The sequence below is a fragment of the Gopherus evgoodei genome, chromosome 3 (genome assembly GCF_007399415.2).
Source record: "Gopherus evgoodei ecotype Sinaloan lineage chromosome 3, rGopEvg1_v1.p, whole genome shotgun sequence".
Taxonomy (NCBI): Eukaryota; Metazoa; Chordata; order Testudines; family Testudinidae; genus Gopherus; species Gopherus evgoodei.
In genome coordinates this window covers 87,704,902-87,732,473 of record NC_044324.1, presented here as the reverse complement: position 1 = coordinate 87,732,473, position 27,572 = coordinate 87,704,902, and the positions used below count along the sequence as shown (strand labels likewise).

Below are 27,572 nucleotides of genomic sequence, written 5' to 3'. Positions count from 1 at the left end.
CCAAATGGCCAATATCAATAAATATTTTCCTCCCTATTTTCTACCTTTTAGAGCTCATACTTGTCCCTCTGGTGTAGCACCCACGGAAAGGCAGCCTAACACTATCAGTGGCTGTAAACTCCCACACTGACAACTATTATCCATTAGCCAGTGACTAGATGTGCCAGCTCAACATCACTCTATTAACTGACTTTCACATTTTCCCACTCTCTATGGGACAATCTCTCTAAAGAGTGCCCTCTTGATTGATGGTAGTGAGACTCACAGTTCTGCAGCTGCAATTCCTAACTGGACAAACAATGCCAAACGGTATATTAAAAACAAAACACAAAGTAATGATATTTGAGAAGCAGAAGTCTTTAAACATTAATGCAGTGGAGGGCTGATGCCACTGTGTTTCTAAATTCTTCATTTCAGGCAATGGTACTGTTTCAGTCCTCAATTAAAATACCCCCAAAGTGGCATTTACACATACTGAGGCTATAACGATCACTCAGAGATCAGACTTCTGTACCCCAGACATTCTACTGAATCTACTCTAATCAGAGACAAAAGAAGTTGCAGCATTCTAGTTTAAATATACTAAAGTCCTAATCACTTATTGTAATTCCCAAAACATAGAGTTATCTCTAACTTCTTAACTATTGAATTCACTCTGGCAGAGCTGGGTAATAAAACCCATCATATTCTAATTTTCTGACAGCTTGATAGAACCAATGTTCTTAGTATAGATAAAGTGTAATGAAGCTCTTTCTTTCCCATAGGAAAGTCTTCCACTCATATTCTTTGATGCCAACTAACCTTCACATCTGCTGTTTCCCCATTGATCACTGCAACTTGGCATGATGAAAACTAGAGTGCCTGATGAGGCAATTTCATTCAATGGCACCATTTCCTTTTTCACAAAGGGAGTGTAGTAAAATAGCAACTTGTTTCCTATACCTTCATGAGAAAGTCTGTATGCAAATTATGGAGATAAACTTGTAGTCATCTGATGTATAACAAAGCGTGTATGCTGGAGGGGAAGAGCGTTTGTTCCTTTTGTGCTAAACTCCTGCCTATGTGAAATTATGCAAATATTTAAAGCAGATTTTGTTTTGAATTTGTTAATCAAAGAATTATTCCATATCTTGTATATAATATCCATAACAAAATGCAAAGAGCTGATCCAGTTGTCTTTAGAAATGATCCTAAAAATCACTTATTGCTCAATGTGATTCATCAGTAAACTTACTATTATAAATCTCTCTTAAATGTATAATAGTGAACTGCTATATCCCAGTACCCAGTATTTTTTTTTATATAATACAGAAGTGAACCTAGAATTATTTGTTGTTAAAAAAAAAAGTTGGCACATCTCTCTTAAGAACTAAACTCATTATGTATTTCATTAGATGATTGTAATGTACTCTTTTCAAAGAAAAGTATTGCAGCAGGAGAATAAAAATAAAGTAAATAGTCCTGGCAAATCATCTACAATGTTGTGATATGCACCAACATCACAAGCTCAAGGAAGTACATGTTTCCTTGCACTAAAATGAAGGACAATTATGGAATACTTTAGTTCAGAATTGGTGAATTTCACTGGTATTTTGATTGGTTTGGCATTTTGGTTCTGTTTGGATAAACATTTTAATCTTAGTCAAACCTGCTGAATTTACAAAATCTGCCTTGAAAAAAACCCAGAAAGAACAGATTATTTTTATGAGATTTCAGGTATTACCAACTCAAACAGTCACATTTCATTCTACAAATAATCATGCTTGACTTGTACAGTTTGCTGTCGGTTATGCTTTTAGAGACTCATTCTGGTATTCATGACATTGTAAATCAAGGCTAATTCAATCCATTAAAGTGAGTAAAGTTACACCAGCATTAAATCTCTGTAGGTGAAATCAGAATCAATGTCCTTAAATTGTAACAGGGCAGGGCCATATTATGTATTTGGAACTGATCTACTATTCAGGTACTACTCCACTGTATATTTTACATCAGTCTTTCTATGATTAATTACAAAAAAATAATACTTCCTACTGTCAGGTCACAGCCCGAAGTAACTCAAAAACAGTGTCTCTCAGGATTGCAGCTATTTTCTCTTCGGTCTCAGCCTGTAATCTAGACTTTAAAAGGTTTGTGAAAATGGAAAATAATGGAAGAGAAAGAGTAGTTCAGCACCTTCCAAAAGATTTGGTTTGTTCTAGATATGAGCTGTTGTTAAGGTATTTTTAAGACTGGGTTCTTAGTTTTAACAAATCAGTTTGCCAATCTTTAATTGTATTGCAAATATACAAAGAATGAATAGAAATTGATTATACATTTTTGAGGAGGATTTTATTCTCCTATAGTTAAAATATAAATGTTTAATATATTTTATTCTCTCTCTTGGTGCTACGTATTTCTCCCTTTTTGTATGTTTCTTGTCACACTACAGTCCAAACTGATTTCCAATTACAGTTGCTAAGAAAATATAATAATAGTAATGTTTTGTTTTGTTTTAAAGCTTCCCAAGTGCAATTTTAAAAACTAGTGTACAAACCATTATGAAATTCATTCCTTTGATAATATTTGTTGTTGCTGTCTTTAACCCAGAGGATCTGTTTAAAATAATGGTCCTTCTCCTAGCAGATGAAATCACTGACACTAAATGTCACAATGATTGAATAGTTGCAACTTAAATGATGTAGCAGTTTTGGAAAACAAAATTCTCTGTTCATAGCTGGAAAGGGGGTGGGGATATTTAGAAGTGCTAAGTTGTACACATCCTTAGATTTTTCAGCTTCTCTTGATTAATTCCTGTCCTGCTTTTAATAATTCATTTGACCAATTTGCTGGACTGCATCCTTCAATTTACAGGATCTGGCACCTAAAAATATCAAGCTTACTATATGCTTCCGAAAAATAAAATATGCAAACTGTGTTACATTAGTAGTGCACACATCAAAAACCTGCACCTGTCACCCTAATTTAATCTAATAAAAAAAATCATTGAACTGATAAAAAGCAAAAAAAAAAGCTATGCAGCAAATGACATAGCTACATCTGCCCTGCTGGTGGAAGATAAATGTATTCAAGCTCTTAATATGATCAAGCAGATGGGATCACATGGGCAGAGTAAAATCATGGATAGATGCTTGCTTTTAGTTCTTCTGTGTTTAGTTTTGCAACACAATGCTTTCACCATTACTGGTTTTCTGGTTAATAATAGGACTGTTGATTAATCACAGTTAATTCATGCGATTAAGTCAAAAAATTAAATGCGATTAATAGCATTGTTAAATATAGAACACCAACTGAATTTTATTTAATATTTTGGATGTTTTTTCTACATTTTCAAATATATTGATTTCTATTACAACGTAGAATATAAAGTGTACAATGTTCACTTTATATTATTTTTATTACCAATATTTGCTCTGTAAAAATGATAAACAAAGAATTTTTTTTTCAATTCACCTCATGCAAGTACTGTAGTGCAATGTCTTTATTGTGAAAGTGTAACTTACAAATGTAGATTTTTTTTTTGTTATATGACTGCACTCAAAAAAAAAATGTAAAACTTTGCAGTAGTTCTCAAACTTCATTGTACCTTGCTTCTGACAACAAAAATTACTACATAACCAGAAGGGGGACCAAAGACTGAGCCTGCCCAAGCCTTGCCACCCCAGGTGGGAGGGCCAAAGCCCAAGCCCTGCTGCTCCAGGCAGCGGGGCCCAAAGCCAAAGAGCCAGGCCCCAGCAAGTCTAATGCCATCCCTAGCAGCTCTATTAAAATGGGGTCATGACCCACTTTGGGGTCCTGACCCACAGTTTGAGAACTACTGCTTTAGAGCCTACAAGTCCACTCAATCCTACTTCTTGTTCAGCCAGTTGCTGATGCATCTGATGATGAAAATAAAAATGCATCAGTCCACACTGCTTTGGATGGTTATTGAGTAGAACTCATTATCAGCATGCATGCATGTCCCCTAGAATGGTGATTGAAGGATGAAGGGAGTTATGAATCTTTAGTGCGTCTGCATCATAAATATCTTGTGATGCCGGCGACAACAGTGCCATGCAAACACCTGTTCTCACTTTCAGGTGACATTGTAAACAAGAAGTGGGCAGCAGCATCTCCTGAAAATTGTAACCAAATTTGTTTGTCTGAGCAATTGGCTGAAGTAGGACTGAGTGGACCTGTAGCCTCTAAAGTTTTACATTGTTCTATTTTTGAATGCAGTTCAACCTTCATGATAAAGAGACTGCACTACAGTACTTGTGTTGAGCGAATTGAAAAATACTTTTTCTTTTGTTTTTTTACAGTGCAAATATTTTTAATCAAAAATAATATAAAGTGAGAAGTGTTTACTTTGTATCCTCTGTAATTGAAATTAATACATATGAACATGTAAAAAACATCCAAAAATATTTAAATAATGGTAATCTATTATTAACAGCATGATTAATCACACAATTAATCAAGATTAATTTTTTAATCACTCAACAGCCCTAGTTAATAATAATGGTTCTTGATAGAAATGACCAAACTTGTCTTATTAAAATATGACACATGCACATAGCACAAAATTTCAATTCAATCCAGAACTGAAATGTTTGCGAAAATGTGGTTATTATTGTTTTCCCCTCTCTCTTGTTTTTATGTGCATATGGACTCCAAGTCCTGCCCCCCTTGCCCTTAACTCTCCCTGTGTCTTTCCATCTGTTACCTGTTGTTATGAAATTTCTAGCTCAGAGGCCTGAGCCTCCAAACACACACTTCAGCAGCACAACTCACAAGTAAGGTTACTCATATGTGTTAAATGTTCTCAGGATAAGATTCAAACTTGCAAACCCAAGAAGTCTGGTTAGCTCAGATATGCATTCAAACTCGTGGATGCTTAGCCTAACAGAAACTGTGAATGTCTTGGTGAATTTAGATCTGTATTCTACTTTTAAATACATTTTTTTATTTAAAATGACTATAACAGTAGCAAAAGCCAGAGCTGGTAAAAGAATTGGTTCCCACTGTTTTAACACATTACACAAGACTGACTAAATATTGAGTTGCTTGAGTCTACTGTGACAGGTTAGGAATATAATGCACAAGGAGTTCAACCAAGTATACCTTCAGAGCCTTAAAAGTCAAAAGAAGAACTTTAAAATAAAAGAATTTGCATAGGGTACAGACTTGAAAAATCATTGTAATATAATTTGACTAGATAAGAACAAATTGAATTTCTAACCTATGGGAAATCCCAATATTTCAACATTTCATCCTGAATTGGATGAAATGTTGAAATATTGAAATTTTTCATGGAAGGTAAATTTCTGAAGGCTCTAACTCCGAAGGCTACTCATATAGAAGGATCACACTGCAGAGCAGACCAGTTAAGTCAATAGAAATTTCATCCTGGAGCATGGTTCCTGAGTCAGACAGAGACATAGATCAGTTTTGACTGGGAAATGAGGAAACATTTGTTTCAAGATTTTCAATTGAAATGAAACATTTTGACATCCCAATGTTTCATTTCAGTGTGTTTCAAGTCAGTTCAACATTAAAGTCCATTCCTCTATTGTATTTCTTTGCCTCATGGGAGTCAGAGTTCAGTTTGATTGCTGTTTCCATTCTCCCAATAGGCCAGGCTCTGTGGCTAGCCTATATCTCTGTATCACACATGATGCCCTTGGCAGCCATGTGACTCCAATGATGCACCACTCTGCTCCATCAGAAGAAAGTCTGTGTTGCATCATGGGACATGTATTCTGGCCACAGAGCCCAGTATATAAGAGAGAACAGAGACTCAGATAGCAACTCCCTTGAGGCAATATTACACAGCTGAGAAATACAATTCAATATTGGATTGTTTTGAAACAAGATATTTTGGGTGTGTTCAACAATCTGATATAGACTAATCTGGGTCGATCCCACCTGAAACAAAATATTTCATTTCAATTTCCCAGACAGAAAATCAAAATATATTTGGGAAAATGAAATATTGTCAAGGAAAGTTTTAATTTTGCAGAAACTACATTTTCTTTCAGAAAATAATTGTGATGGAAAATTCTTGACTAGCTATAGTTGTGACCCCTATATTCCCATTAAAAAAAATATGCTGCATTTTGAATAATATGTAGTCTTGATACATAGTAGACCAGAACACCAGAAAAACAAAGAATTGCAATAATATCATTAAACTGGCTAAGAGCACTTTTTATGTATTCTAAATTGTTTTTACGGAACAGCAGCTGCTGTCTTGCTCTTCTCAGCTGGGATGCATTGTGGCCTAGTGGACAGAACACTGAACTCAGACTCAAGAAACCTAGAGTCTAATCCCAGTTCTGCCACTAGCCTACTGGGTGCCCTTGGGCAAATCAATTTGCCTATTTGTGCCTCAGTTTCCCCATCTATAGGATGGAGATAATGCTACCTTTGAAAAGCACTTTGAGATCTACTGAAAAAAAGTAAGTAGCATTACTTTTGTTATTCAAATGTAATTTTAGTAATATAGTACACCTTTGCTATAACACCCTTCATTTTTACAAACTTCCGCCCTTAGTGAACCCAGTCCCTGGATCCCAACTACAGTTCAGCACAGTTTATTTAAAAAAAAAAGAAAAGTATATTGCACATGTTTGCACACTTTCTATCCAGGGTTGAGTCCAAGAGCAAAAACTAAGGGGTAGGCCACAAGTCGGGTTGAAACTGAAGCCCCAGTGGTGGTGCAACTTTGGGGATTGACAGCTGGGAGCCCTGCTGCTGTGGGGGCTGATAGTCAGGAGCCCAGATGCTGTGGGGGTGGTCAGCTGGGAGCCTGGAACCTGGCTGCTGAGGGGACAGACAGCCGGAGCCCCTCTACCTGGGACTGAAATCACAGAGGTCACCTAAAAATCTCCCTCCCTGGCCAACTTGTAGCCTTATTTTTTATTATTATTAATTATAATAATTAGTTAATTTAGCTAACACCTTCATTCAAGGTGACTTCATTAACTTACTCCAGCAGTTTATGGTTCGTTTTGATTGTCCTTTCACTATAACAAACCCCTGGCTATAACGAACAAAAGGTTGTATTCTGGCAGTAAGGGTGTATTTTATGAGATGAATTAGATGTCATTCCAATTATAAACCTAAAACTAAAGCAATAGTCAGACTCTTAATACTTTGAACCTATCACCAGTCCCAGCAAAGATAAATATACCATTAGCATCTCAAAAATAAATCATATTTTTTGCTCTTAAGAGCTGTAAGTCAAGGTCAGTGTTCTGTTGGTTTTACACTGATAGATGGTATAGCTTTAACTTTTCAAGTGATATCAGATTTAACAGGAACTTCAGGGCAGCATGATAAAAGCCTAACATGATTCAGACAACAATGGCAGGAACCAATATTAAGTCTGAAAACTTGAAGTTCCAGTGGATGGTAAATTGAAGGTATGAAGATAAAGATGAACAGGCATAATACAAACTGAAAATACCAATAATGGTAAGGTAAGGCATTTAGAAATTGAACTGATAACCTAGAAAATAAATTCAAATTAAGAAATATTAGATTAGTATGATAAGGGAATTGACACAACTCTGCTCAAAGGGTAGGACACCTCAGAGTGCGTCTTCACAAAGTCCATTCAATCCTCATGTCTCCAATGCCATGGTGAGCTGACTTAAGGAGCTAAGTAAAGACTGAGCTGATAAATGAAAAAATCACGAAATTGCAAGTCTTTTTCATTTGGAAAAAGTTCAAAATCTAAATTCTTTCTTAATTCCTTATTAGAGATGCCTTGTGCGATGCAACTGCATGTGTAATTTCCATTACCACAAAGTGACTCTTATAATTTCATAGCAACACAAGTTTTCTGACTAAAATACTGGACACGGGTTTTGCATCTATAATAAACTAAGTTTAGTGCCTCTAGCTATCAAGGAACACAAGCTGCTTGAGAACAGCTAGATACAACCATAAAATAAATTAACAAACAACATTGTTGCTTCCCTACAGCCAAGAGAAAAGCTTCAGCAGTCCAACCGTGGGGGGGAGAAGAGGAGATAAATCTCCAGTAGAGTTAGTTAAAAGTCCATGTACAACAGGCACTATTCCTGGAGCTTCTTTGCCAGATAAGGCAGAGAGAGCAAGCTATATGACCATCCCATCAAATCATTGGAAATGTGTGATGCTATTCTCCTCTCACAGAAAGTTCCTTTAGGGATGAGGCTGCCTTTCTGTGTCAGAAAATGTGCACAGATTACACAGGACAAGAGGCTTCTGTCATCTCATACTAATATTTCTTAAAGCTTTGGATGATTCTCTTTAAGGTAAGGAACGTAAATGTCTCCTGCACCTAAAAAGGAGAGAAACTCTCTGCCTTATCAGAGACCATCTGTTAGACATCAAAACCACAATTCTAATGTCAGATCCTCAAAGGGTCTGCAGCTGTATTTCCTATGTTTTATAGACCCTGAAGGGTCAGGCAAGTTCAGTCCTCAAATGATTGAATGAATTAATCAAATGCAAGCATTTCAAGATGGTTGCATTGTGGTCGTATATCATAGTAGTTGATCAAGGGGATTACTTGGCATTTATTGATTTGCATGATGCATATTTCCATATCAGAAAACCAGCCTCACTTACATTAATATATGCTGCACAAAATCTTTCACTCTCTCCCTGACCACAAAGAGTTACAACCTTAAAAAAACAACAACAAAATGTACGTAATACCTGCTCTGAACTGGTTGACAATGACATTTGGGAAGTCACTTCCAAAAAAAAAAAACAATTCAAGACAAGTCAATACCCAGTAGCTGCTAGCAAGCATAAAAGAAATCACCAAATTCCTTGCTGAATTTTATCACTTAGGAGCCTGATTGGGAAAGAGTAGAAAAAGGACCATGTGTATTTGTACAAAAGGAAAAGGAAAAAACTTGCACCTGTTTGGTCTGATACCTTCGTACAGATAATTATCTGAGTGAGGCTTCATGCATGTCTTCAGATGATAGGACTCAGGACAAAATTTTCTCAAATATCAGGAATCTGTATGATCCAAGTTAAGCACTGAAAATACAGTAAAACACTATTTGAATTAATGGATAAATACTGAAATCTGCTAAAAAGGGTATCCATGTCAGAGCCAGCTTGTGTGATTATCACCATAAATGCATCTTCAAAAGGGTGGATAACATATCTCGACAAGCATTCTGTTCAGACCATTGATTAAAACCAGAGGGAAAGTACCAGTGTAATAGGATACAAAGTGGTGAGCAGGACAATGCTGGCACTGAAAACATTTCTTACACACAAAGCAACACTAATGCAGTTGGACAACACCTCAGCAGTATCATATATAAACTGACAAGGCAGAACCAGAAGTTCATCCCTCCTAATGAATAGAGGCTCTCAAGTAGCTTCAGTGGGCAGGATCTGACTCTGAGGGCTGCTCATACAGCAGGATCACACCATGCAGCAGACTGGTTGAGCCAAGAGATAGTTCATTCTCGAGCCCGGTTCCTGAGTCAGAGCCAGACTGAGACATAGATCAAATCGGCAATCTTTGGGTTGGTTACCCAGACATTGATCTGTTTGCTTTGGAAAAAAAAATGCAAAACTCAGTGTTTTATCCTCCATTTTGAGAGCAGGTAATGTTCCCAATAGAGACATTCCCAATTTCCCAAATAAACTCTCAGCTAGGAAAGTGCCTCTTATACAATTACACCTACTACATCTGTTCCTTTTTGGAGTTAAGGCATTCTCTGTGGTTCTAGTCCTAGTCCCTTTCTTCCCTCATTCATTGTTGGAGGACAGAGAAAAAGGGAAAAAATCTGAAAAGGAAAGAAGAAGAATGGGGACAGTGTGGACAATATTCTTGCCCTCTCTTCCAGGGGTTAAAGAGCACTAGAAAACTTCCAAAGAGAGAAAAGGTGTTAGGGGAGTTCTCAGATTAAACGTATGGAATGAATGTTGCATGGCAATTGGGAGGTTAAATTGAGTGAGGAGATGGTGATGAGTAAACTCTCTTGCCCATCGGTTCTTATCAGAATGTACAGTGCAGTTTTCCTTTTACATGTGACCCAGCCAACTAGTGCACCTTGAGGAAACATTGCAGACAGGAGCGGCGCCAGGGTTTTTGGCGCCCTAGGTGGGGGTCCTTCCACACTCCCGGTCATTGGCGGCAAATCTGCGGCGGGGGGGGGGTGTCCTTCAGCACTCCCGGTCTTCGGGGCACGTCGGCAGCGGGTCCCGGAGCGAGTGAAGGACCCACTGCAGAATTGCCGACGATGACCCAGAGCGTGGAAGGACCTCCCGCTGCCAAATTGCCGCTGAGGGTGGCAAAATGCCGCCCTCCCAAATCTTGGTGCCCTAGGCAACTGCCTAGGTCGCCTAAATGGAAGCGCCGGCCCTGATTGCAGGTGAGGGGAATGGAGGAGGAGGGTGGGATAACAGAATGGCACTAAGACCTATCAGTGTAACACAAAAGTCTGCACTAGAAAATTATCCCATCCTCAGAGACCAGTTTGCACTGCAGAAGTACCAGCAATTACAGCACTATTCAACTCTCCACTTTCCACTTCCCAAACACATACACAGTATCTGGGTACTTGTACCCACTTCCTTAAGACAATCTACTGACAGGTGTGTTCTGTGCCAGTTTACAGCAGCAGGTAAAGATTAAACTGTAGCTGACTCAAAACAGAGTTTAACAAAGCTCCTACTTTGCCTGTTCTCAGGAGTACCTATACCTACATCGTCCCCTCAACAAGACAGAAAGGATTTTTCTTGCCTCTCCAAGATCTGCCCACAGCTGTCATGAGCTCATGAGTAACGTGTTATGATTGCACTTCCTTTCTTGAGCTAGCTAGCAAAGAACCAACATTTAGGGCAAGGACTCTTGACTAAAAGATCCAGAGAAGAGCTGATTAGGGCTAAACAAGGTGACAATTTGTCATCAGTCTTTCTCTGGAGATATCACAATTTGATTTGTTAGTCTCTTGTACTTCCAGGTCTATCTAATCACAGTCAACAAATTAAATGATGGATGGCATATTTTTTTTAAAGCTTTTGCATGCAGCAATTAAAGAAAATTAAAACAGAGATTACAGTCAGATCATACTGTTTTATGGTATCCCATACCCTTAGGAGGACCACCCACCACCCAGTGTATGTTATATCACAAATGAAGGTGTGAGTACAGCTGGGTAGACATAGTGTGATGACTCGTGTGTGTGTGTGTGTGCGCGCGCGTGCCTGTCTGTCTGTCTGTCTGTCTTCCTTCTTATTGCTGTCTGCTCCCTGCTCCTAATTGCTGCTCTCAGGACTCAAGTGTTCCAGTTCCTGTTTCTGTGTGTTTGTTCATAGCACTGGGTGTGTGCAGTCACTCAGAGACTGCTACTGAAAATACAGGCCATTTGGACTGTTGTTTTATTTTGTTCAGACTGCTCCTGACATAACTGGTTCATGGTTAATACGTGTTTCAACTGACCATCTAACTGCATGTCTTGTTTTGATTTCCTTGTGTTTTGGGATTGTGGTTCTGGAGATGCATCAGTGTGTAATGCACACCCCTACTATCTTTCATGTGGCTGGTACAGATAACTGTGGAAAATGAGGATGTAGTAGTGAGGATGTGGTAACATGGGATAGCTATCCCAGGACAAGCCAATGAGACTCTGAATGTGTACTGTACCAGTGTGCCTGCCACCGCGTATTCATTGCTATTGTTACCCTTGCTAGGTAGCTTAAAGCATGTCTACTCATGCTGAAATTTGTGGTGCCAATGTTTCCTTATAGCCACTCTATAATAATGTACTTGGAGAACGAGACCCTATTAGTATGAAAAGAAAGTTTGGAAATTGACACTAATATCATCTAAGAATTGCTATTTTAATTCTATGCTGATTACAAATCTATTGTTCTTTGATGGTGGGAGACATCCATTACTATTAGTCAAGTTAGACTTTAGACTAGTCAGTTTTGCTAAAATGAGAGTTCTCTGTGGAGAGCAACCTATAATTCCTTCCCCTGTGAATATTTCAGGATAAGGAGGAAACAGATGGTACTTAAGCTGTGGAAATATTGATTCAATGAACCCAATAGAGAGGCGATTTTTCCTAATGTCAACTTTTTATTTGTTTTGGGTTCCTCCCCAACACATCTTCTTAAAAATAGCTAGTAGTGAATCTATTCAACCATTTATGTGATAATTATTTTATTTATTATTGTAATTATTGTAAGCGATTAATCCTGTCTGTGCTGGAAAGTGATGTGTATTTCATGGAGATCACATTAAAATACATTACTGCGATGTACAATATCAGGTTAAGTATTGTATTTGGAGACAGAAGAAGATGAAGAATAAGAAGGACTCACTTCTCCATTGCCCGACAGAATATTTACCCCACTCCAGCAGTTTAAAGAGACTATATAGGCTTCAGAGCTGCCCACTGGGGGAAAAGTTCTATTGTAGGTGCCTGTTTAGATGTCTTAGAGCCAGCAGAACATCTCTTTATGGCCCACAGTGCAATGACTATGCAGGGGTGCATGTCCTGGGGAAGGAGGCTTGGATGGAGCCCTACTATGCTCTGGCTAGTCTTGGCCGCTGCAGCAGGCCCTACAGGCCCCAAACAGCCCCACAGTACAATGATGGAGATGTCAAGATGTCATAAAGCCACCTTAATTGCCATGCTCCCTGTTCCTGCACTGTATGTAGCTTGGCTGGAAGAGACAATCAGACCCTTTGCATGGGTCAGGTCTGATCTCCATCCTCAGGCTGGGCAGAGAGATAAATCACCCCAAAGAATTTATAATGTCAGATTTCCTGATTCTCTTTCATGTAGGGCTCAGTTGCATTCTCCTTCTAACGGTCTGTATCCAAGTATCACCTTAACCTATCCCACATAGTTTCATGCCTGGCTGGCTCCACTGACCTTTGTAGGTGTTTACAGGTGATTAGAATTTTGGAGGGGCTGAGGCAACCTGAGATCCTCAGGGACTGCCTTCGTCATCCTCATGACACAGAATTTGTGACCACAGATTAAACTGTTGTCTTTGTGGATGTTTTTTGCAGAACCTTTTGAGTCAGAGAAGTTGTGGTTAATTTGAGGAAGAATTGCACTAGGTAGTAAGGTGAGGGTGATGTTCTCCTCAAGCTACATATTTCTTGTAGTTAAGGGCCCACCTGCATTACTCAGACATACTAACAATGTAATCCTTTATCCTGTTTTGGCCTCGAGATCTTATCCCTCTTCCCGGCCAGCACTACCAGGCTCTATTTTCCTTCATGACCACATTCCAATTTGAAATGGCTCTAAAACAGGATTTTAAATTAAATGTATTGGGTTGCATTCTGAGAAACATGGTACCCATTCATTGGGGATCATTACATTACAGCTATGCTTGGTTTAGCCACGCAGGACATTTGATCCATTAGCCAACGAGAGTCCAATTATCACCCACTGTATCTGTGAATAGTGTATGTATAAATGTCATTGTCCTTCTCTTTCTTCTCCACCAGTATGTAAGAACTGGCATTGCGTTATCTACTGATTTTATTCCATGGTAATAATATCCTCAGTCTGTGGTGGCTTTTGTTGTTGTTGTTGTTTTGTTTTTTAAATGAGGAGGGCTGCAAGAAATAATTCTTCCTTGTATCTGGAACTGTAGCCACAGCTTCATACACTGGGCCTACAAGGAAGCTGTCAGAGGAGTAGCAGATTGCAGTGAGACTTCAGGATCAGGCATGAACGACTGCACTGGCATGGCTTTTCAGGGATGTTATGGAATCAGTTGTTACCAGAACCCTGCTCTATGGAAATCCCTGCAAGCCCTAATAGTGCATCAAGACAAGAATTATTTTGATTCTAGAACAGAGGTAATTTCTCAGAGTAGAGCAGCTCTGCCTAGAGGCATTTCCCCTGTTCCATACTGGTATGGACACCACAGAACAGAATTTAGACTGGCCCATATACAAAGTACAGCAGCCACATGCTGTTATTAAAAAGAATTAGTAAACAGACAAAAACGTTAGGGAGATCTGTTGGAGGCAAAATAGTGAAATTTTCTTTCTTCTTGTCTGGAAGAAATGTGCAAAGATCAAATGTCTAAAGAACAAATTGAAAAAAAATATATGTAAAATGTTTCTTGTTTTTAAAATAGCCGAGACTGAACTTTTATATAAATTGTTGATTGCCTTATTTGGGCTTCCAGTTAAAGGATAGCAGCTAAATGTTAAATTAATTTTGCACCCACTAATTGCAGCACAGTATGAAATAGCTAAATGGGAATGAAAAATTGCTTCCAAATCATAAAAACAATTCAAATAAAGTTGGAAAAAGTGGTTTAGGAGAAACAAATTATATGAAAATCTGAACAGGCCTGGATAAATCCTCTCTAACTAATACATGTGTCCTCATTATTATAAACCAACTATCTATAAGGCCAAGGAACACAGTAATTGTTTGTGTTGGTATAAGAGTATATAGCTAAAAATAGTGTGTGCACTTAAAGTACATTCCACTTTTAGAGCTCTTATCAGTAGAGATGGTAGGAAAATATAATTTTACCCATGGAAAATTTCAGCTTTTTGGCAAAATATTTCTACTGAAACTTGATTTTTTTCAAAGTGGTTTTGTGGTGCCTCTTGGGAGTTGTAGTTCAGATGCCTTGCACTGCCGTCCTTCTGTATTGGTCAGGCTCTTTGGCCAGACCAAATCTCCCATGATGCATTACAATCAGGGCAGCTATGAAGCACCTTAACAAGATGGCACCAAATGGTGCATTATGGAAGATGTCCAAGCTATAGAGACTTGGAGCATAACGCACCTGAACGACAACTTCCACAAGGCTCTACGGCACCAGTTTAAATTGAAATGTTTTGATTTTCAGCCCAAAAGTATTAGATTTTTAGTATTTCATTGACATGTCAAAGCTTTACATGGAAAGCAGACATTTTTTGTGAAAAAATTCATTTAGGCAAAAATCCAATTTTCTGACAAAAAACAGTTTTGATGGAATTTTTTTGACCAGCGCTAATCAGTTCCATTGATATTAGGGTGACCAGATAGCAACTGTGAAAAAACTGGACAGAAAGTGGGGGGTGATAGGTGCCTATATAAGAAAAAGTACCAAAAAATGGGACTGTCTCTTTAAAAATGGGACATCTGGTCACCCTAATTGATATTTCCTATACAGATAAAAGGGAATGCTGCCAGAACTGCTATGCCCTCCAGAGCTAGGAAGAGATTCTTTTAAGTGTGCCCACTGTACAAAGTGGAAATTAAGAACAGGAAAGAGTAGTTTGAGTATTATGAAAATTTCTTAACCGTTGAATCTTTTATACCAGGGCTAGCCTTCCATCGAAAAGGAGGAAGCCACATTAGGCAGAGATGGCATGATATACAAATGAAAGAATAGAAAATATTCCTTACAGAATAATCTCACACTATCAGGTGAGAATGACTAGATAGCCAAAAGTTATTTTCCATTTCTCAGTTATATCATGCAATATTGGAATTATTCAGTGAATAATTATTTGGAAAAACCCACCGAACCATTCAGGCACCAATGTTGATTACATACATGTGTTATCCACCTGGAATGACATTTATACACTTGCCCTTTCTGTCACTCTCTCAAATCATGCCAACTGAAATGTCACTCTAAGCCAGGCTACAGGCAATGAGCAAGGTTTTTCCTTTAGCTTCTTTTTCTGGCTACTAGACACTTCTGATCAGCCAAAACTTCCTTTCCCTCCCACTTTTCATGGCTCCTTTGGTCCCTCTGTAACTGTGAGTGCAGCCCAATCCACAAGGAATTAGAAAGAAGGAGGTAACCAGTACTGCTGATCACTGGTTCTGAGCAGCAGCACATTCCACCCCCAAGAAACAACCATGAGGGAGAGATACAGAACAAGAAGGATTAAGAAGAAATTCAAGGAGAGAAATGAATTAAGAGGGGAAGCGAGGAGGAGAGAATGGATCATTATGGAAAGAGGGCCAGAACAAGGAGAGAGAGAGAGAATCATGAAGAAAACTAGAGATGGGGCAGAAAGATTGGGAAGGAGAGGAAAGGGAAAAGAAACTCTGGGTATTTCTACACTGCAATTAAAAACTAGCAGCTGGCCTGTGTCAGTTGACTCGGGCTTGCAGGTCTCAGACTGTGGGATTGTTTAACTGCAGTGTAGATTTCTGGGTTCTGGCTGGAGCCCAAGTTCTAGGATCCCATGAGCCTTAGTCAGCTGACCCAGGACAGTCATGGGTGTCTAATTGCAGTGTAGACAGGCCCTCTGTAGAGACAAAATGGAGAAGGATCGTCTTCTAGCTAATGCACATGACTCGAAGTCAGGACTAGGGTTCATTCCCAGTCTGCCACTAACTTGCTTTGTGATCTTGTACAAGTCAGGTAATCACTCAGTGTCTCAGTTTCCCTCTCAGTAGAATGGGGCTATCATATAGATCTACCTCCTAAAGAGCTAAAAATTCTAAAATTCTTGGGATGAAAGTACTGGCATTAACTTATTAAGTTAGATAGAGGAAGACAGATTGAATAAAAAATCTCGTTTGTTGTTATTTGTATTGCATCAGAGCCTGAAAGTGCTGAAACAATGGATCCCATTGTGCTAGGAGCTGTACAAACACAGAGAAAGAAAAAGTCCCTGCCTTTAACAATTTACAGTGCACTGGCACAGGAAATGTCTACAAGACAGGAAATGGGGACATACAGATATGAAATCACTTGCCGAAAGTCACACAGAAATCCAGTGGCAGAGTTAGGAACAGAGTCTAGGTCTCCTGAGTCTCAGTCTAGTACACCTCATCCACTATAGTTAATTATGCTGCACAATTTCATGTTCTCTCTCTCTCTCAAAAATCTAAAAAGCAAAGGCTAGGAGAGCAGCAATAGTGGAGACTCACCAACCTAGCAGCAGTTAGAAGACTCTGGAGATAAAATGTCTTAGTCTCCTCAGAGCAGCCAAGTGGCTCCAAGTGAGGGAAGACATAGAAAACTCCTTCTTCCTTTCCAGATGCTTGAGGGAGATGTACCTTCAGATTTATCAGATAGCTACCAGACAAAGGATAATACAGAGGGCCTATACAGGCTCTGAGGACATCATGCTAATATAAATCCTAGCACCCTTCCTCTTCCTTCCAGAGGTGGATTTCAGGAACCTGAGCTCACATGAACATGTTCCCTGGGGCCTAGTTGGTGAAGTCTACCCATCCCCACACTCTCATCTTTTGTATCTTGTCTCCAGTAAGTTTAAATCCTCCAGCCAATGTGTGTGTGTGTTCCTGGTTTAGTCACTTCTTCTAGACAAAATGTTCTTCTACATTAGCGCCCTCAAAATTGGATAGGTTCCAAAGATATTAAAAGGAAGATTTCAGTGAGCTTTTATATCAATAATTTATGCTGAAATTACTGTCAATCTCTGGGCTGCTACTGTGCCTCACTGTGATTGGAGCTAATAGCTATTACCGGGATTTCATATTTTCATTTAACATTAAGAAACCATCTGGAGCTTTTATTTCATGCTAACACATAATGCCACTGTTGTGCTCCATCTACTCAGCAGCTTTATCTTGTTATAATGAGAGAGAAACACACATGCGCTGAATCAAATTATACCTTCACATTTGTCATATTTGTGCATTTCTGCTGAAACCATATTTTCATAGAATTTAATATCAGATATAGTCTGACCTCCTGAATAACACAGGCCAAAGATCCTCACATAGTCATCTCTGCATCAAACCCATAGCTTGTTTCACCTATAGCCTATCTTTTCATAACATATACAGTCTTGACTTAAAGTTGAAAGGGAAGGAGAATCCATCACATCTTGAGATTAGTTGTTCCAATGGTTAATTACCAAAATGTGTGCCTTATTTCCAGTCTCTATTTGTCTAGCTTCATCTTCCAGCCATTGAATCTTGTTATGCTTTCTTCTGCTAAACCAGGAAGTCCCCGGCTGTCAAAAATCTCTTTCCCATGTAGGAACTTGTAAACCATGATCAAGTCACCACCTACCCTTCTTGTCAATAAACTAGATTAAAGAAGCTCAATCTCTCACTATAAGGCATGTTTTTCATACCTCAGATCATTTTTGTAGCTCTTTCCTGATCCCTCACCAATCTGTCAATTTCCTTTCTGAAATGTGGACACCAGAACCAGACACAATATTCCAGCAACAGTCTCACTAAAGCCATATACAGAGGTAATACTCCCTCCCTACTTCTACTTGATATTCTCCTGTTTATAGATGCAAGGACTGCATCGATCTTTCAGCTACAGCAGGAGTTGGCAACGTCTGGCATGCGGCTCACCAGGGTAAGCACCCTGGCGGGCTGGGCCAGTTAGTTTACCTGCCACGTCAGCAGGTTCAGTCGATCGCAGTTCCCACTGGCCGCGGTTCACCGCTCGAGGCCAATGGGTGCAGCAGGAAGCGGCACGAGCCGATGGATGTGCTGGCCGCAGCTTCCTGCCACCCCCATTGGACTGCAGCGGCGAACCATGGCCACTGGGAGCCACGATCAGCCGAACCTGCTGACACGGCAGATAAACAAACTGGCCCGGCCTGTCAGGGTGCTTACCCTGGTGAAGTCACATGTCAGACATTGCCGACCCCTGAGCTACAGCATCCCACTATAAGCTCCTGTTCAACTGGTTATCTACTGTGTCCTCTGACTCCTTTTCAGAGACTGCTTTTCATGATACAATCACCATTTTTAAGTGTGACCTACATACTTTTAGATGTATGACTTTGCATTTGCTGCGTTAAAACAGATGCTGTTCAAATGCACCCACCTTACCAAGTGATCTAGATCAATTTGTATAATTGATCTATCCCCATTATCATTTACCACTCCATCAATTTAGCGTAATCTGCAAATTTTACCAGTAATAATTTTATATTTTCTTCCCGATCATTGATAAAAATATTGAATAGCATTGGACTGAGAACAGAGCTTTCTGTGACCCCATTAGAACCATTACCACTGGGTGATTCCCATGTACAGTTACTTTTTTAAATTTATTAATCCATTTATTATGGGCTACGTCGATTCCATATAGTGCTATTATAATCCAACACAATCACCTTTATCAATTAAACTTGTATTCTCACCAAAAATAATTTCAAGTTTATTTGACACGACCTATTTCCCATAAAATCATGTTGATTACAATTACTTATGTTACCAGGTTTTAACTATTTACTGATTATATCCAACATCTGCCTTTCTATGATTTTGTCCAGGATTAATGTCAGGCTAACAAGCCTATGGTTTCTTGGTTCATCCTATTTACCCTTTTTAAATATTGGCACAGCACTAGCTTTATTCCAGTCCTCTGGAACTTCACCAGTGTTCCAAGATTTTATTAAAACTCAACATTAATTATTCAAAGACTTCCTTGGACAATTCTTTTAATACTCATGGATGCAGGTCCTCTGATACTGCAGATTTTAAAAAAAGGTTTAACTTGTATAGTTCCTGTTTAACATCTTCCCTACTTACTGATAGTATAGAAACCATTTCACAATCAGTGTAAGACAGGGATGAGCAACCTTTGGCATGTGGCCTGTCAGGGAAATCTGCTGGTGGGCCAGGATGGTTTGTTTACCAGTGGCAGCTCCCACTGTCCACGGTTTGCCGTTCCAGGCCAATGGGGGCTGCAGGAAGTGGTGCGAGATGAGGGATGTGCTGGCCACCGCTTCCCACAGCCCCTATTGGCCTGGAACAGCAAACCACAGTCAGTGGGAGCTGCGATCAGCTGAACCTGCGGACGCTGCAGGTAAACAAACCGTCCTGGCCCGCCAGAGGATTTCCCTGATGGGCCGCATGCCAAACGTTGCCAGTCCCTGGTGTAAGGTATGAATAAATCATCTGCTTCTTTCCAAATACAAAACGGAAAAAAAATATTGAATACTTCTAACTTTTCTACCTCATGATTGATAATGTTACCATCCTCCTCTTCTCCTAGGCCTATACCATTGCTAGGATTTCATTTGTTTCTAATACAGTAAATAAAGTCTTCATATTGTACTTAACCCTACAGGCATAGAATTTTTACTTATACCTTCAGTTTCCCTTATCAATTTTCTGCCTTCTCCAAAGTCCAATTTGTCCTCATTGCTACCAGCTTCTCTGTTTTTCCATTAGTTATAAAAAAAAAGCCAAAATATTGCTGCTTTCACCTCCAGTCTGAACCATTATGGTTTTTAAACCAAAGAAGCCTTCTTTTCTGATTGTGTTTTGGGGCAAACAATAAAGCATTCTTAAACAATCACTATTTATCATTCAGATTTTATGTCTATATATTTCCTCCCACTCAGTTTTGATCATGATTGTTTTCAACTTTGGGAAACTGGCCCTCACAGATCAGGGGCAGCTCCAGGCCCCAGCACGCCAAGCTCGTGCTTGGGGCGGCAAGCCACGGGGGGCGCTCTTCTGGTGCCGCGAGGGTGGCAGGCAGGCTGCCCTCGGCCGCTTGCCTGCAGAGGGTCCGCTGGTCCTGCTGCTTCGGCGGACCTCCCGCAGGCAAGCTGCCAAAGGCAGCCTTCCTGCCATGCTTGAGGCAGCAAAATGCCTAGAGCTGCCCCTGTCACAGATCAACAAGTATATATATTCTACCATATGGAACTATATTCTGTTAGCTCATAATGAATGAAATTAGATTATGATCATTTCCACCTAGTCAACCATCAGTTTTGTCAAGGAGGTTCTGTTGGTGTAAGATTCTGGTGTAAGGCTCTGTTACATTTTGTTTTCTATGCCACACACATCTGAGTACTAAAATTTCTTCCTTATATACTCAACTACAACCAACAGCACATGTGTCAAAGAAACTCTTATTTCCACAAGGAAGAAACTAACGGATATTGGATTAATCAAATGAGAAGGTGGAGTTTTCATTTATCTCTTCCATCTGAGCTCCATATTTCCTCTTTGGTAGTACTAGTGCAACATCAATGGGGAGTTCTAATGCGGTGTTTTAAAACTATACTCCACTTTCCAAGCCCCTTTCCTTTCATAAGTCTTTCAGCGTCAAGTATCCAAACTGTGTGAATTCCTAAACTGCTTTTAAGTTTAGCTCCTCAATATCATGTATACAATGCTACTAATTAACTGATAATATTTAGATAAAACAGCAACAAATGACCACAAAAAATGTTAGGAAGAGTTTGACTGATGCTCTCAACAGAATCTTTGCCTTCTATGTGTATATTCACTGCAAAATACTTTGTTTTTAGATCAATGCTTAATTTGTAATGAAAGAGGTGCAAGGCTCTTTCATAACCGATGCAGCAAGCCCAGAGGTGCTGGGGCTATGAACTGCTAAGCCTAGAGTTGCCAGGGCTCAGCCCTAGCAAGCCCCAGCACAAATGAAGCACTGCTTTAGATACAGTGTTGTAAATCCACATTGACTCCAATAAATGTATTTACACCAGTGTAACTGAGAGCAGAATTTTACCCTAAATTTAACAACTGAGTCCTGTGCTCTGATTTCACTTTCCTTGTTTACCCTTGCTGAAGTGGTAGAATTCAATAAAGATGTACCAGAAGCACTACAGGATTGTGTTTTCTGATGCTATGTTTCTGTTTCTGTTGTGTGCAGTCAAGTCTAGTATATTGCAAACTTCTATGTGCCACTGAAGAGAGAGCATTTCCATGCAAGAAATGTTGCCATTGCTCTACTGACTGTAAATGTTCTTTTGTTCTTGGAGGCAACATAGAGGCAGACACAAGAAAATAAAGGAAGGTATGTGAGAAGGATCAGAATCAAAACAGAATACATATTCAAACAGAGGAACAACACAGGGAAGATGAGAAAGCTAAGTGTTTATAGAAACAATAAAAGCAACATATATCAGGGAAAATATGCAGAGAAGAGAGAGGAGGAGACAAAAAAAAAGCAAGAAGAAATAATGTCTAGAGGAGAAAGGAAAGTGTCATGGAGAATCTTTTTAAATAAAGAAAAAAGTTAAGGTCAGACAGAGAAAAATGATGCTGGAAACTGGAGTCAAAGACACTGCTAGGTAGAAACTGGCTCCTAATATTTTACAGTCAAGCCTTCCAATCTGAAGGAGTATAAAATCAAAGTCTTCTGCCAGACAAAAAAGAGAAAAAATAAGTCCTGGAGTGTTTTCTGGTAATGCAATAAATACCTTGTGTCATCTTTATTCCCTGGGACTTTAATCATTTTGGTACTTTAAAAATCTCAATTTTTAAACTTTTTCTACACAAATTTTCTGTCAAAAGCCTGGTCTACATTAGCTTTTTTCACAGCCACATCACATTGGTGACTCATAGTCATCCTGTAATCAACAAGTACTCCAAGGTCCTTCTCCTCCTCTGTTACTTCCAACTGATGAATCCCTAGCTTATAACAAAAATTCTTGTTATTAATCCCTAAATGCATGACCTTGCACTTTTCACTATTAAATTTCATCCTATTACTATTACTCCAGTTTACAAGGTCATCCAGATCTTCCTGTAAGACATCCCCATCCTTCTCTGTATTGGCAATACCTCCCAGCTTTGTGTCATCCGCAAACTTTATTAACACACTCCCACTTTTTCCTCAGGTCCTTTTGAAAAAAAAATTCTGTGGAATCTATCCTGAACTTTCCTAACCCATCCTCTGAGACAACAAGATTACAAAGTCCTCAGTCTCTGAAATTTAATCAATTCTTATTTTCCAGGTGAAAGTTGAAAGTGAGAATACAGAAAGTATGTACAGTAAAATCTTTTTTATCTGTCATGTGTGCTGCCTCCGCCCACAGGCACCATCCCTGCAGCTCCCATAGGCCGTGGTTCCCGGCCAATGGGAGCTGCAGAGCCAGCGCTTGGGACGGAGTGGAGGAAGCATGCAGAGCCACCTAACTGTATCTCTGCCTAGGAGCAGCAGGGACAGGTCACTGCTTGCGATGAGCTGCCCAAGGTAAAGAAAGCTTTTATGGTACTTACCTGTATACGTATCACTACCATAAGATTAGATAATGATTTCTTAGCTCTTTCAGCTGAATAAATGGTGAAACTTTTACTCTATGCAGCTGAGTAAAGGGATTTAAAGGTGTCTTTAACTCACCCTTGGCACTGCCCAGATCTCTGGCCACTCCCTCAGTCTCAGAGTAATACAAGAAAGCCTCAGGGCTCTTCTATGTTATAGTGGTATGTTAATGTAGGACAGATACATTATAATTACAATTATAGTAGCTGTTAAGTGATAATTATGCTAGCTAAGAAACTCCAGAGTATGATGTATTTTCCAGGCCTGGAGTATGTCCCTGCACTGAGAAGCCATAGGAACCTCTTGTGCTGTCAAATCTGAAGATTCATAGCCCAGGCTATGATCTGGCCCAGGATATGTACTTAATGCTAATTTGTGCCAACCTAGTTAATTTGTGGAGCGGGGGAAGTGGCATTTCTTCTATCTCTAATCAGACTGCAATTTAGCTAAAAATTAGCACATCATATTGTCTGTTGAATCACCCTAGTCCATGGGTCAGCAACCTCTGGCAACGGCTTGCCAGGGTGCGCCGGACCAGTTTGTTTACCTGTCATGTCAGCAGGTTCAGCCAATCGTGGCTTTCCAGGCCAATGAGAGCAGTGGGAAGCCATGGCCAACACATCCCTCGGCCCATGCCGCTTCCTGCAGCCCACATTGGCCTGGAGCAGCAAATCGCAGCCAGTGGGAGCCGCGATCGGCTGAACCTGCCGATGCAGCAGGTAAACAAACTGGTCCAGCCAGCCAGGGTGCCAGAGGTTGCCAACCCCTGCCCTAGTCACAAGGCAGAGCGCGAGGAGATGTTACATGAATCTGAGCTAGTCAAAATTCAATTTGAAAGGTTCTCAGAAATGCAATGTCCATAAGATTTGCCCAGCCTAGCTGTGACAGTGATGACTGCAGTATCAGCATCTAGATATCTGAAGTTAGACAAACTGATATGTAATTAACTATAAAATTATTGACCTGATCCTGAAGTCCCTATTCAAGCAAAACTCACACTCAGCTCCAGCAACGGGAGATTCGCCTGAGCGATTCGCCTCACGTCAGTATTCTTGACTTACTCCATTACAATGCACTCAGCATTCTGAGGAAAAATCATCAGAAATATCTAAGCAGACCCAAAGCCCTGCTTTTTTATTTTCAGAAGAAAATTTCAAAAAAATGGAAACTGCCTTTTTTACTTTCATGATAAAGGTTATGTATGAATGAGAAGTTTCTTTTGCTCTCTTGCAAACACACAAAAATGTAATTTTTCTCAGCAGATTTGACTGCAGTGAGAATCATCTCACATATTATCTCTCTGTTCAACAGGCTTAATTCAAGGTCTTTTTACTTTCAGAATCATGTTTCAGCATTTTTTCCAATTAGAACATAAAGGGCCTACCTTGAAGAAAGTCATGGTTGCTCCATCTTCCACTGCGCCATACTCTATCTTTGTCTGCTTGGCTAAATCATCAGCTGAATCAATGGGAGATTCCATGCGCTCCACTGTCAGAAAGGCGGCTAGGTTAGCAGTGTACGAGGAAATGATGATAAGTGTGAAAAACCACCAAATGCCTCCCACTATCCTGGTGGAGAGGGCTTTGGGCATAAGCTCAGAACCTAATGGAAATTAGGGGAGAAAGGTGAAACCAATGCACAGAAAACAATCCACAAGCGTTCGGCACTTTTTTGTCACAGTGTTGAGAACAGAATCACTGCACAAAAAATCTTTAAGCTACAGGCTTACATATTGCTTGTACAAACAAACACAACTGAAATGGAAAATAGGGACTGATTACACTTACAAGACAGATTTGGGGACTGTGGGAAACAAAATATAGTAATGGGAGACTCAAAGCGCAGTTTTGGCATGAGATAATGTGCTACCCTGTTTTTAATTATTTTGTTTGTTTGTTTGTTTGTTTCATGACAATAGAAAACAAAAAGGAAAGGCAGTAATTGGAACTGGATTGTCAAAAGAAGCTTTATAGTAAAAAAAACCTCACAGCAGGCTTGAGCCTCTAAGTTAATAACAGTACTTACTGTAGCCTGTCTACTGTGCTTTTTCTTCAAAGCATTTAAAGATTAATTAAGCAGGTCATAAAAAACTTTTTTTGATGAAAGAAAAATATGTTGTTGCTGAAAAAAGCAAATACAAAGCAGAGTATTTCAACTCCCCAAAACTACAAGAACCTTGACTTCTGCCACTTCTATTGTAATAAAGTCTTGTTTAGCAATTTCTCAGACAAAAGAAAACATCTCCCATCTCTATAATTAGCCCACAATTTCAGATCAACATGGGTGGCTGTGCCACACATTTAACTTGATAGAGCAGCAATGACAATATTAGACTGTTATGCATAAAGTAGATAAAGATAGATTATAATGCATTGCTGGAGTTGCCTGCTCATGGCACTAAAGAATGGAGGGGGCGCCACACATTGTATGGTAATTTGCATAATTATTAATGCCAATTTAGAGCCTAATGAGACAATTTGTAGCACATGACCTCCTCTTGTGCTTAATTATTACGAACAGGGAAAAATGGAATTCAGTTTACTTAATTTGCATCAGAAATATAATTGTAAACTGACGTATGGATTTTGTCCCATTAAATTATAGCTAATAATCATAAGGTAAACAATTCATGTTTTGCCATAAATAAAATATATTAAAAAACATTGAGAAGTATATATGCATTTTTAAAGAAATAGTTTAGCAGTATTGATATATCATTGAAATAAAGTATTAGATTTTTTTTAGTCAATTAACTGATTTTCATTACTACTTGGGTAAAATGAATGAAGGCAAGATGGACTATTTTATTCCTGATCAATTATATTGTTTATATTACATTAATTGTAACTGGTCCAGCAAGGTAAGACATCTTCATATAAATGTAGGTTATGCCAATCTTTCAACATCAATGCAACAAAAAAGAAAAAGGAAAGTGGTATCATGACTGGACTATTTGATCCAAAACAGTCCATCTTACCCTGCAGTTCATCTTACCCTTGCTGTTTCAAACAAAAAAAGGTGACAGACTTGGGCATGATAGCCAACTCCAGCACCAGACTCTGCCTAGAACTCAAGGAAAAAAGTAGAAAAGTACCTTTCTGATGGAGTCGCTCCTAGGCCCTGTCAGTCAGACACTTAGACACCATAATACTACTATATTTCCTAATAAGCCCACCATCTTCAATGTACTTATTATTTTAATTAAAAATCAACACTAGTAGAGTCAAACAAGACTGGGAAGAAAAGAACAGTGGAAACGTTTGCCACAGTTGCCCCAATTACCACAAGTTCATATCTTACCCAGGGACTTAAACAGAACGCCACCTAGGCCTGTGAAACAGAGCCTGGTTAGGTGCTGACTGTCATGTACCCAAGGTAACGTCATGTCCAGCACTATATCCCACAGTTTCCTGGGGGCTAGAGGTGTCAGCAAAAAATGGATGAGTTTCCTCTGTCATGTATCCTCCTCCAGCTTTAAAGGAAAGTGTTGTAAAGACATTAATCAATATTGAAGTGGCATTTAAATATTGATTAATGTGTGTACTAACTGGCCACAATTGATATTATATGTATTTATGGGAAATTATTATAACTAACTAGAACTAAGCACAATTTGTGTTTGTGTCAAAACTTACTGTTGTGTCACATTAGGGCTGCGAGGCAAACTGAAAAAAGCAATAATCAAAGATAGGACTGACCCTTCACCCATAACATGGTTCCTTCATTAAGTTATTGTCGCATATATGGTGCAAAAGGCAAAATGGTGTAAGGGAAGGATGTAGTATCAACCTTAATTAGAAGTATACTTGCTGTTTGTGGAAAATGACACAATCTTAATAGTATTGGAAATTAGCAGCCATGCATTCATATGAGCCTTGACGATCCATTGGGGAATTCTGATGTAAGCCCCCCAGATTTGGTTCATTCGTCCACGGTATCTGCCCTTCTATTGGCCAGGTTAGTGACTCTGTTCCATTTTCTTTCAAGATGTGGATTCAAAGTTAATACTGTTCTGATGAACATTAATTTGAGAGGTTTCTGTCTGAAAACCCATGGTTTGCCCCAACTCTATCCCTTATAGAGATGGCCATGTCCCATCCCCCAAATTTTGTTGCACCCAAGATATGCAACGCTCATGCATGGCTCTATCAATATCGTGGAGAAAGACAAATGCCATATAGACCTCCTTTCTACTCCTTCTATGTGTTTTGGCCCAGTTTTACACAATACGCATATCTTTGCCATCAGCATAGAAAAGAGGGGAGCACTAGGCGCTAATGCCCTGATCTTGCACCCCTGGAAATCAGTGGGAGTGTTCCCACTGGCATCAGGGGGCACAGAATCAGACCCCAAATGAAGTTTATGTGAACATAAATAATTTTGGGAGTTGTTTTTGTTTGTTTGTTTTGTTTTGTTTTTTAAATGACTATTGATTTGGAAATCACACTGGTAAATATCACTATATAGTGCTTTTGAAACTACTGTAGTCTATTAGGTAGCCATTTATTATGGGCTGTGGTTTTAAGCATTTAGGTTGTGTGATTATTTAGAATATATTTGAGTTATCTGTTTGATGTTCACTTACTAAACACATAGTTGCA

The 27,572-nt window shown here is 39.3% G+C and overlaps 1 protein-coding gene across 4 annotated transcripts in view; it reads right to left on the bottom strand.

Annotated features, from left to right (window-relative positions):
• The window catches only part of GRIK2 (glutamate ionotropic receptor kainate type subunit 2), a 598,580-nt gene that overhangs the window by 98,661 nt on the left and 472,347 nt on the right, over window positions 1-27,572 (bottom strand). For all 4 annotated transcript variants that reach the window (XM_030556012.1, XM_030556013.1, XM_030556010.1 and 1 more), the window contains one exon: window positions 24,356-24,573. In XM_030556012.1, coding sequence (XP_030411872.1) covers window positions 24,356-24,573 — 218 coding nt within the window. The remainder of the gene's footprint in view (window positions 1-24,355; window positions 24,574-27,572) is intronic.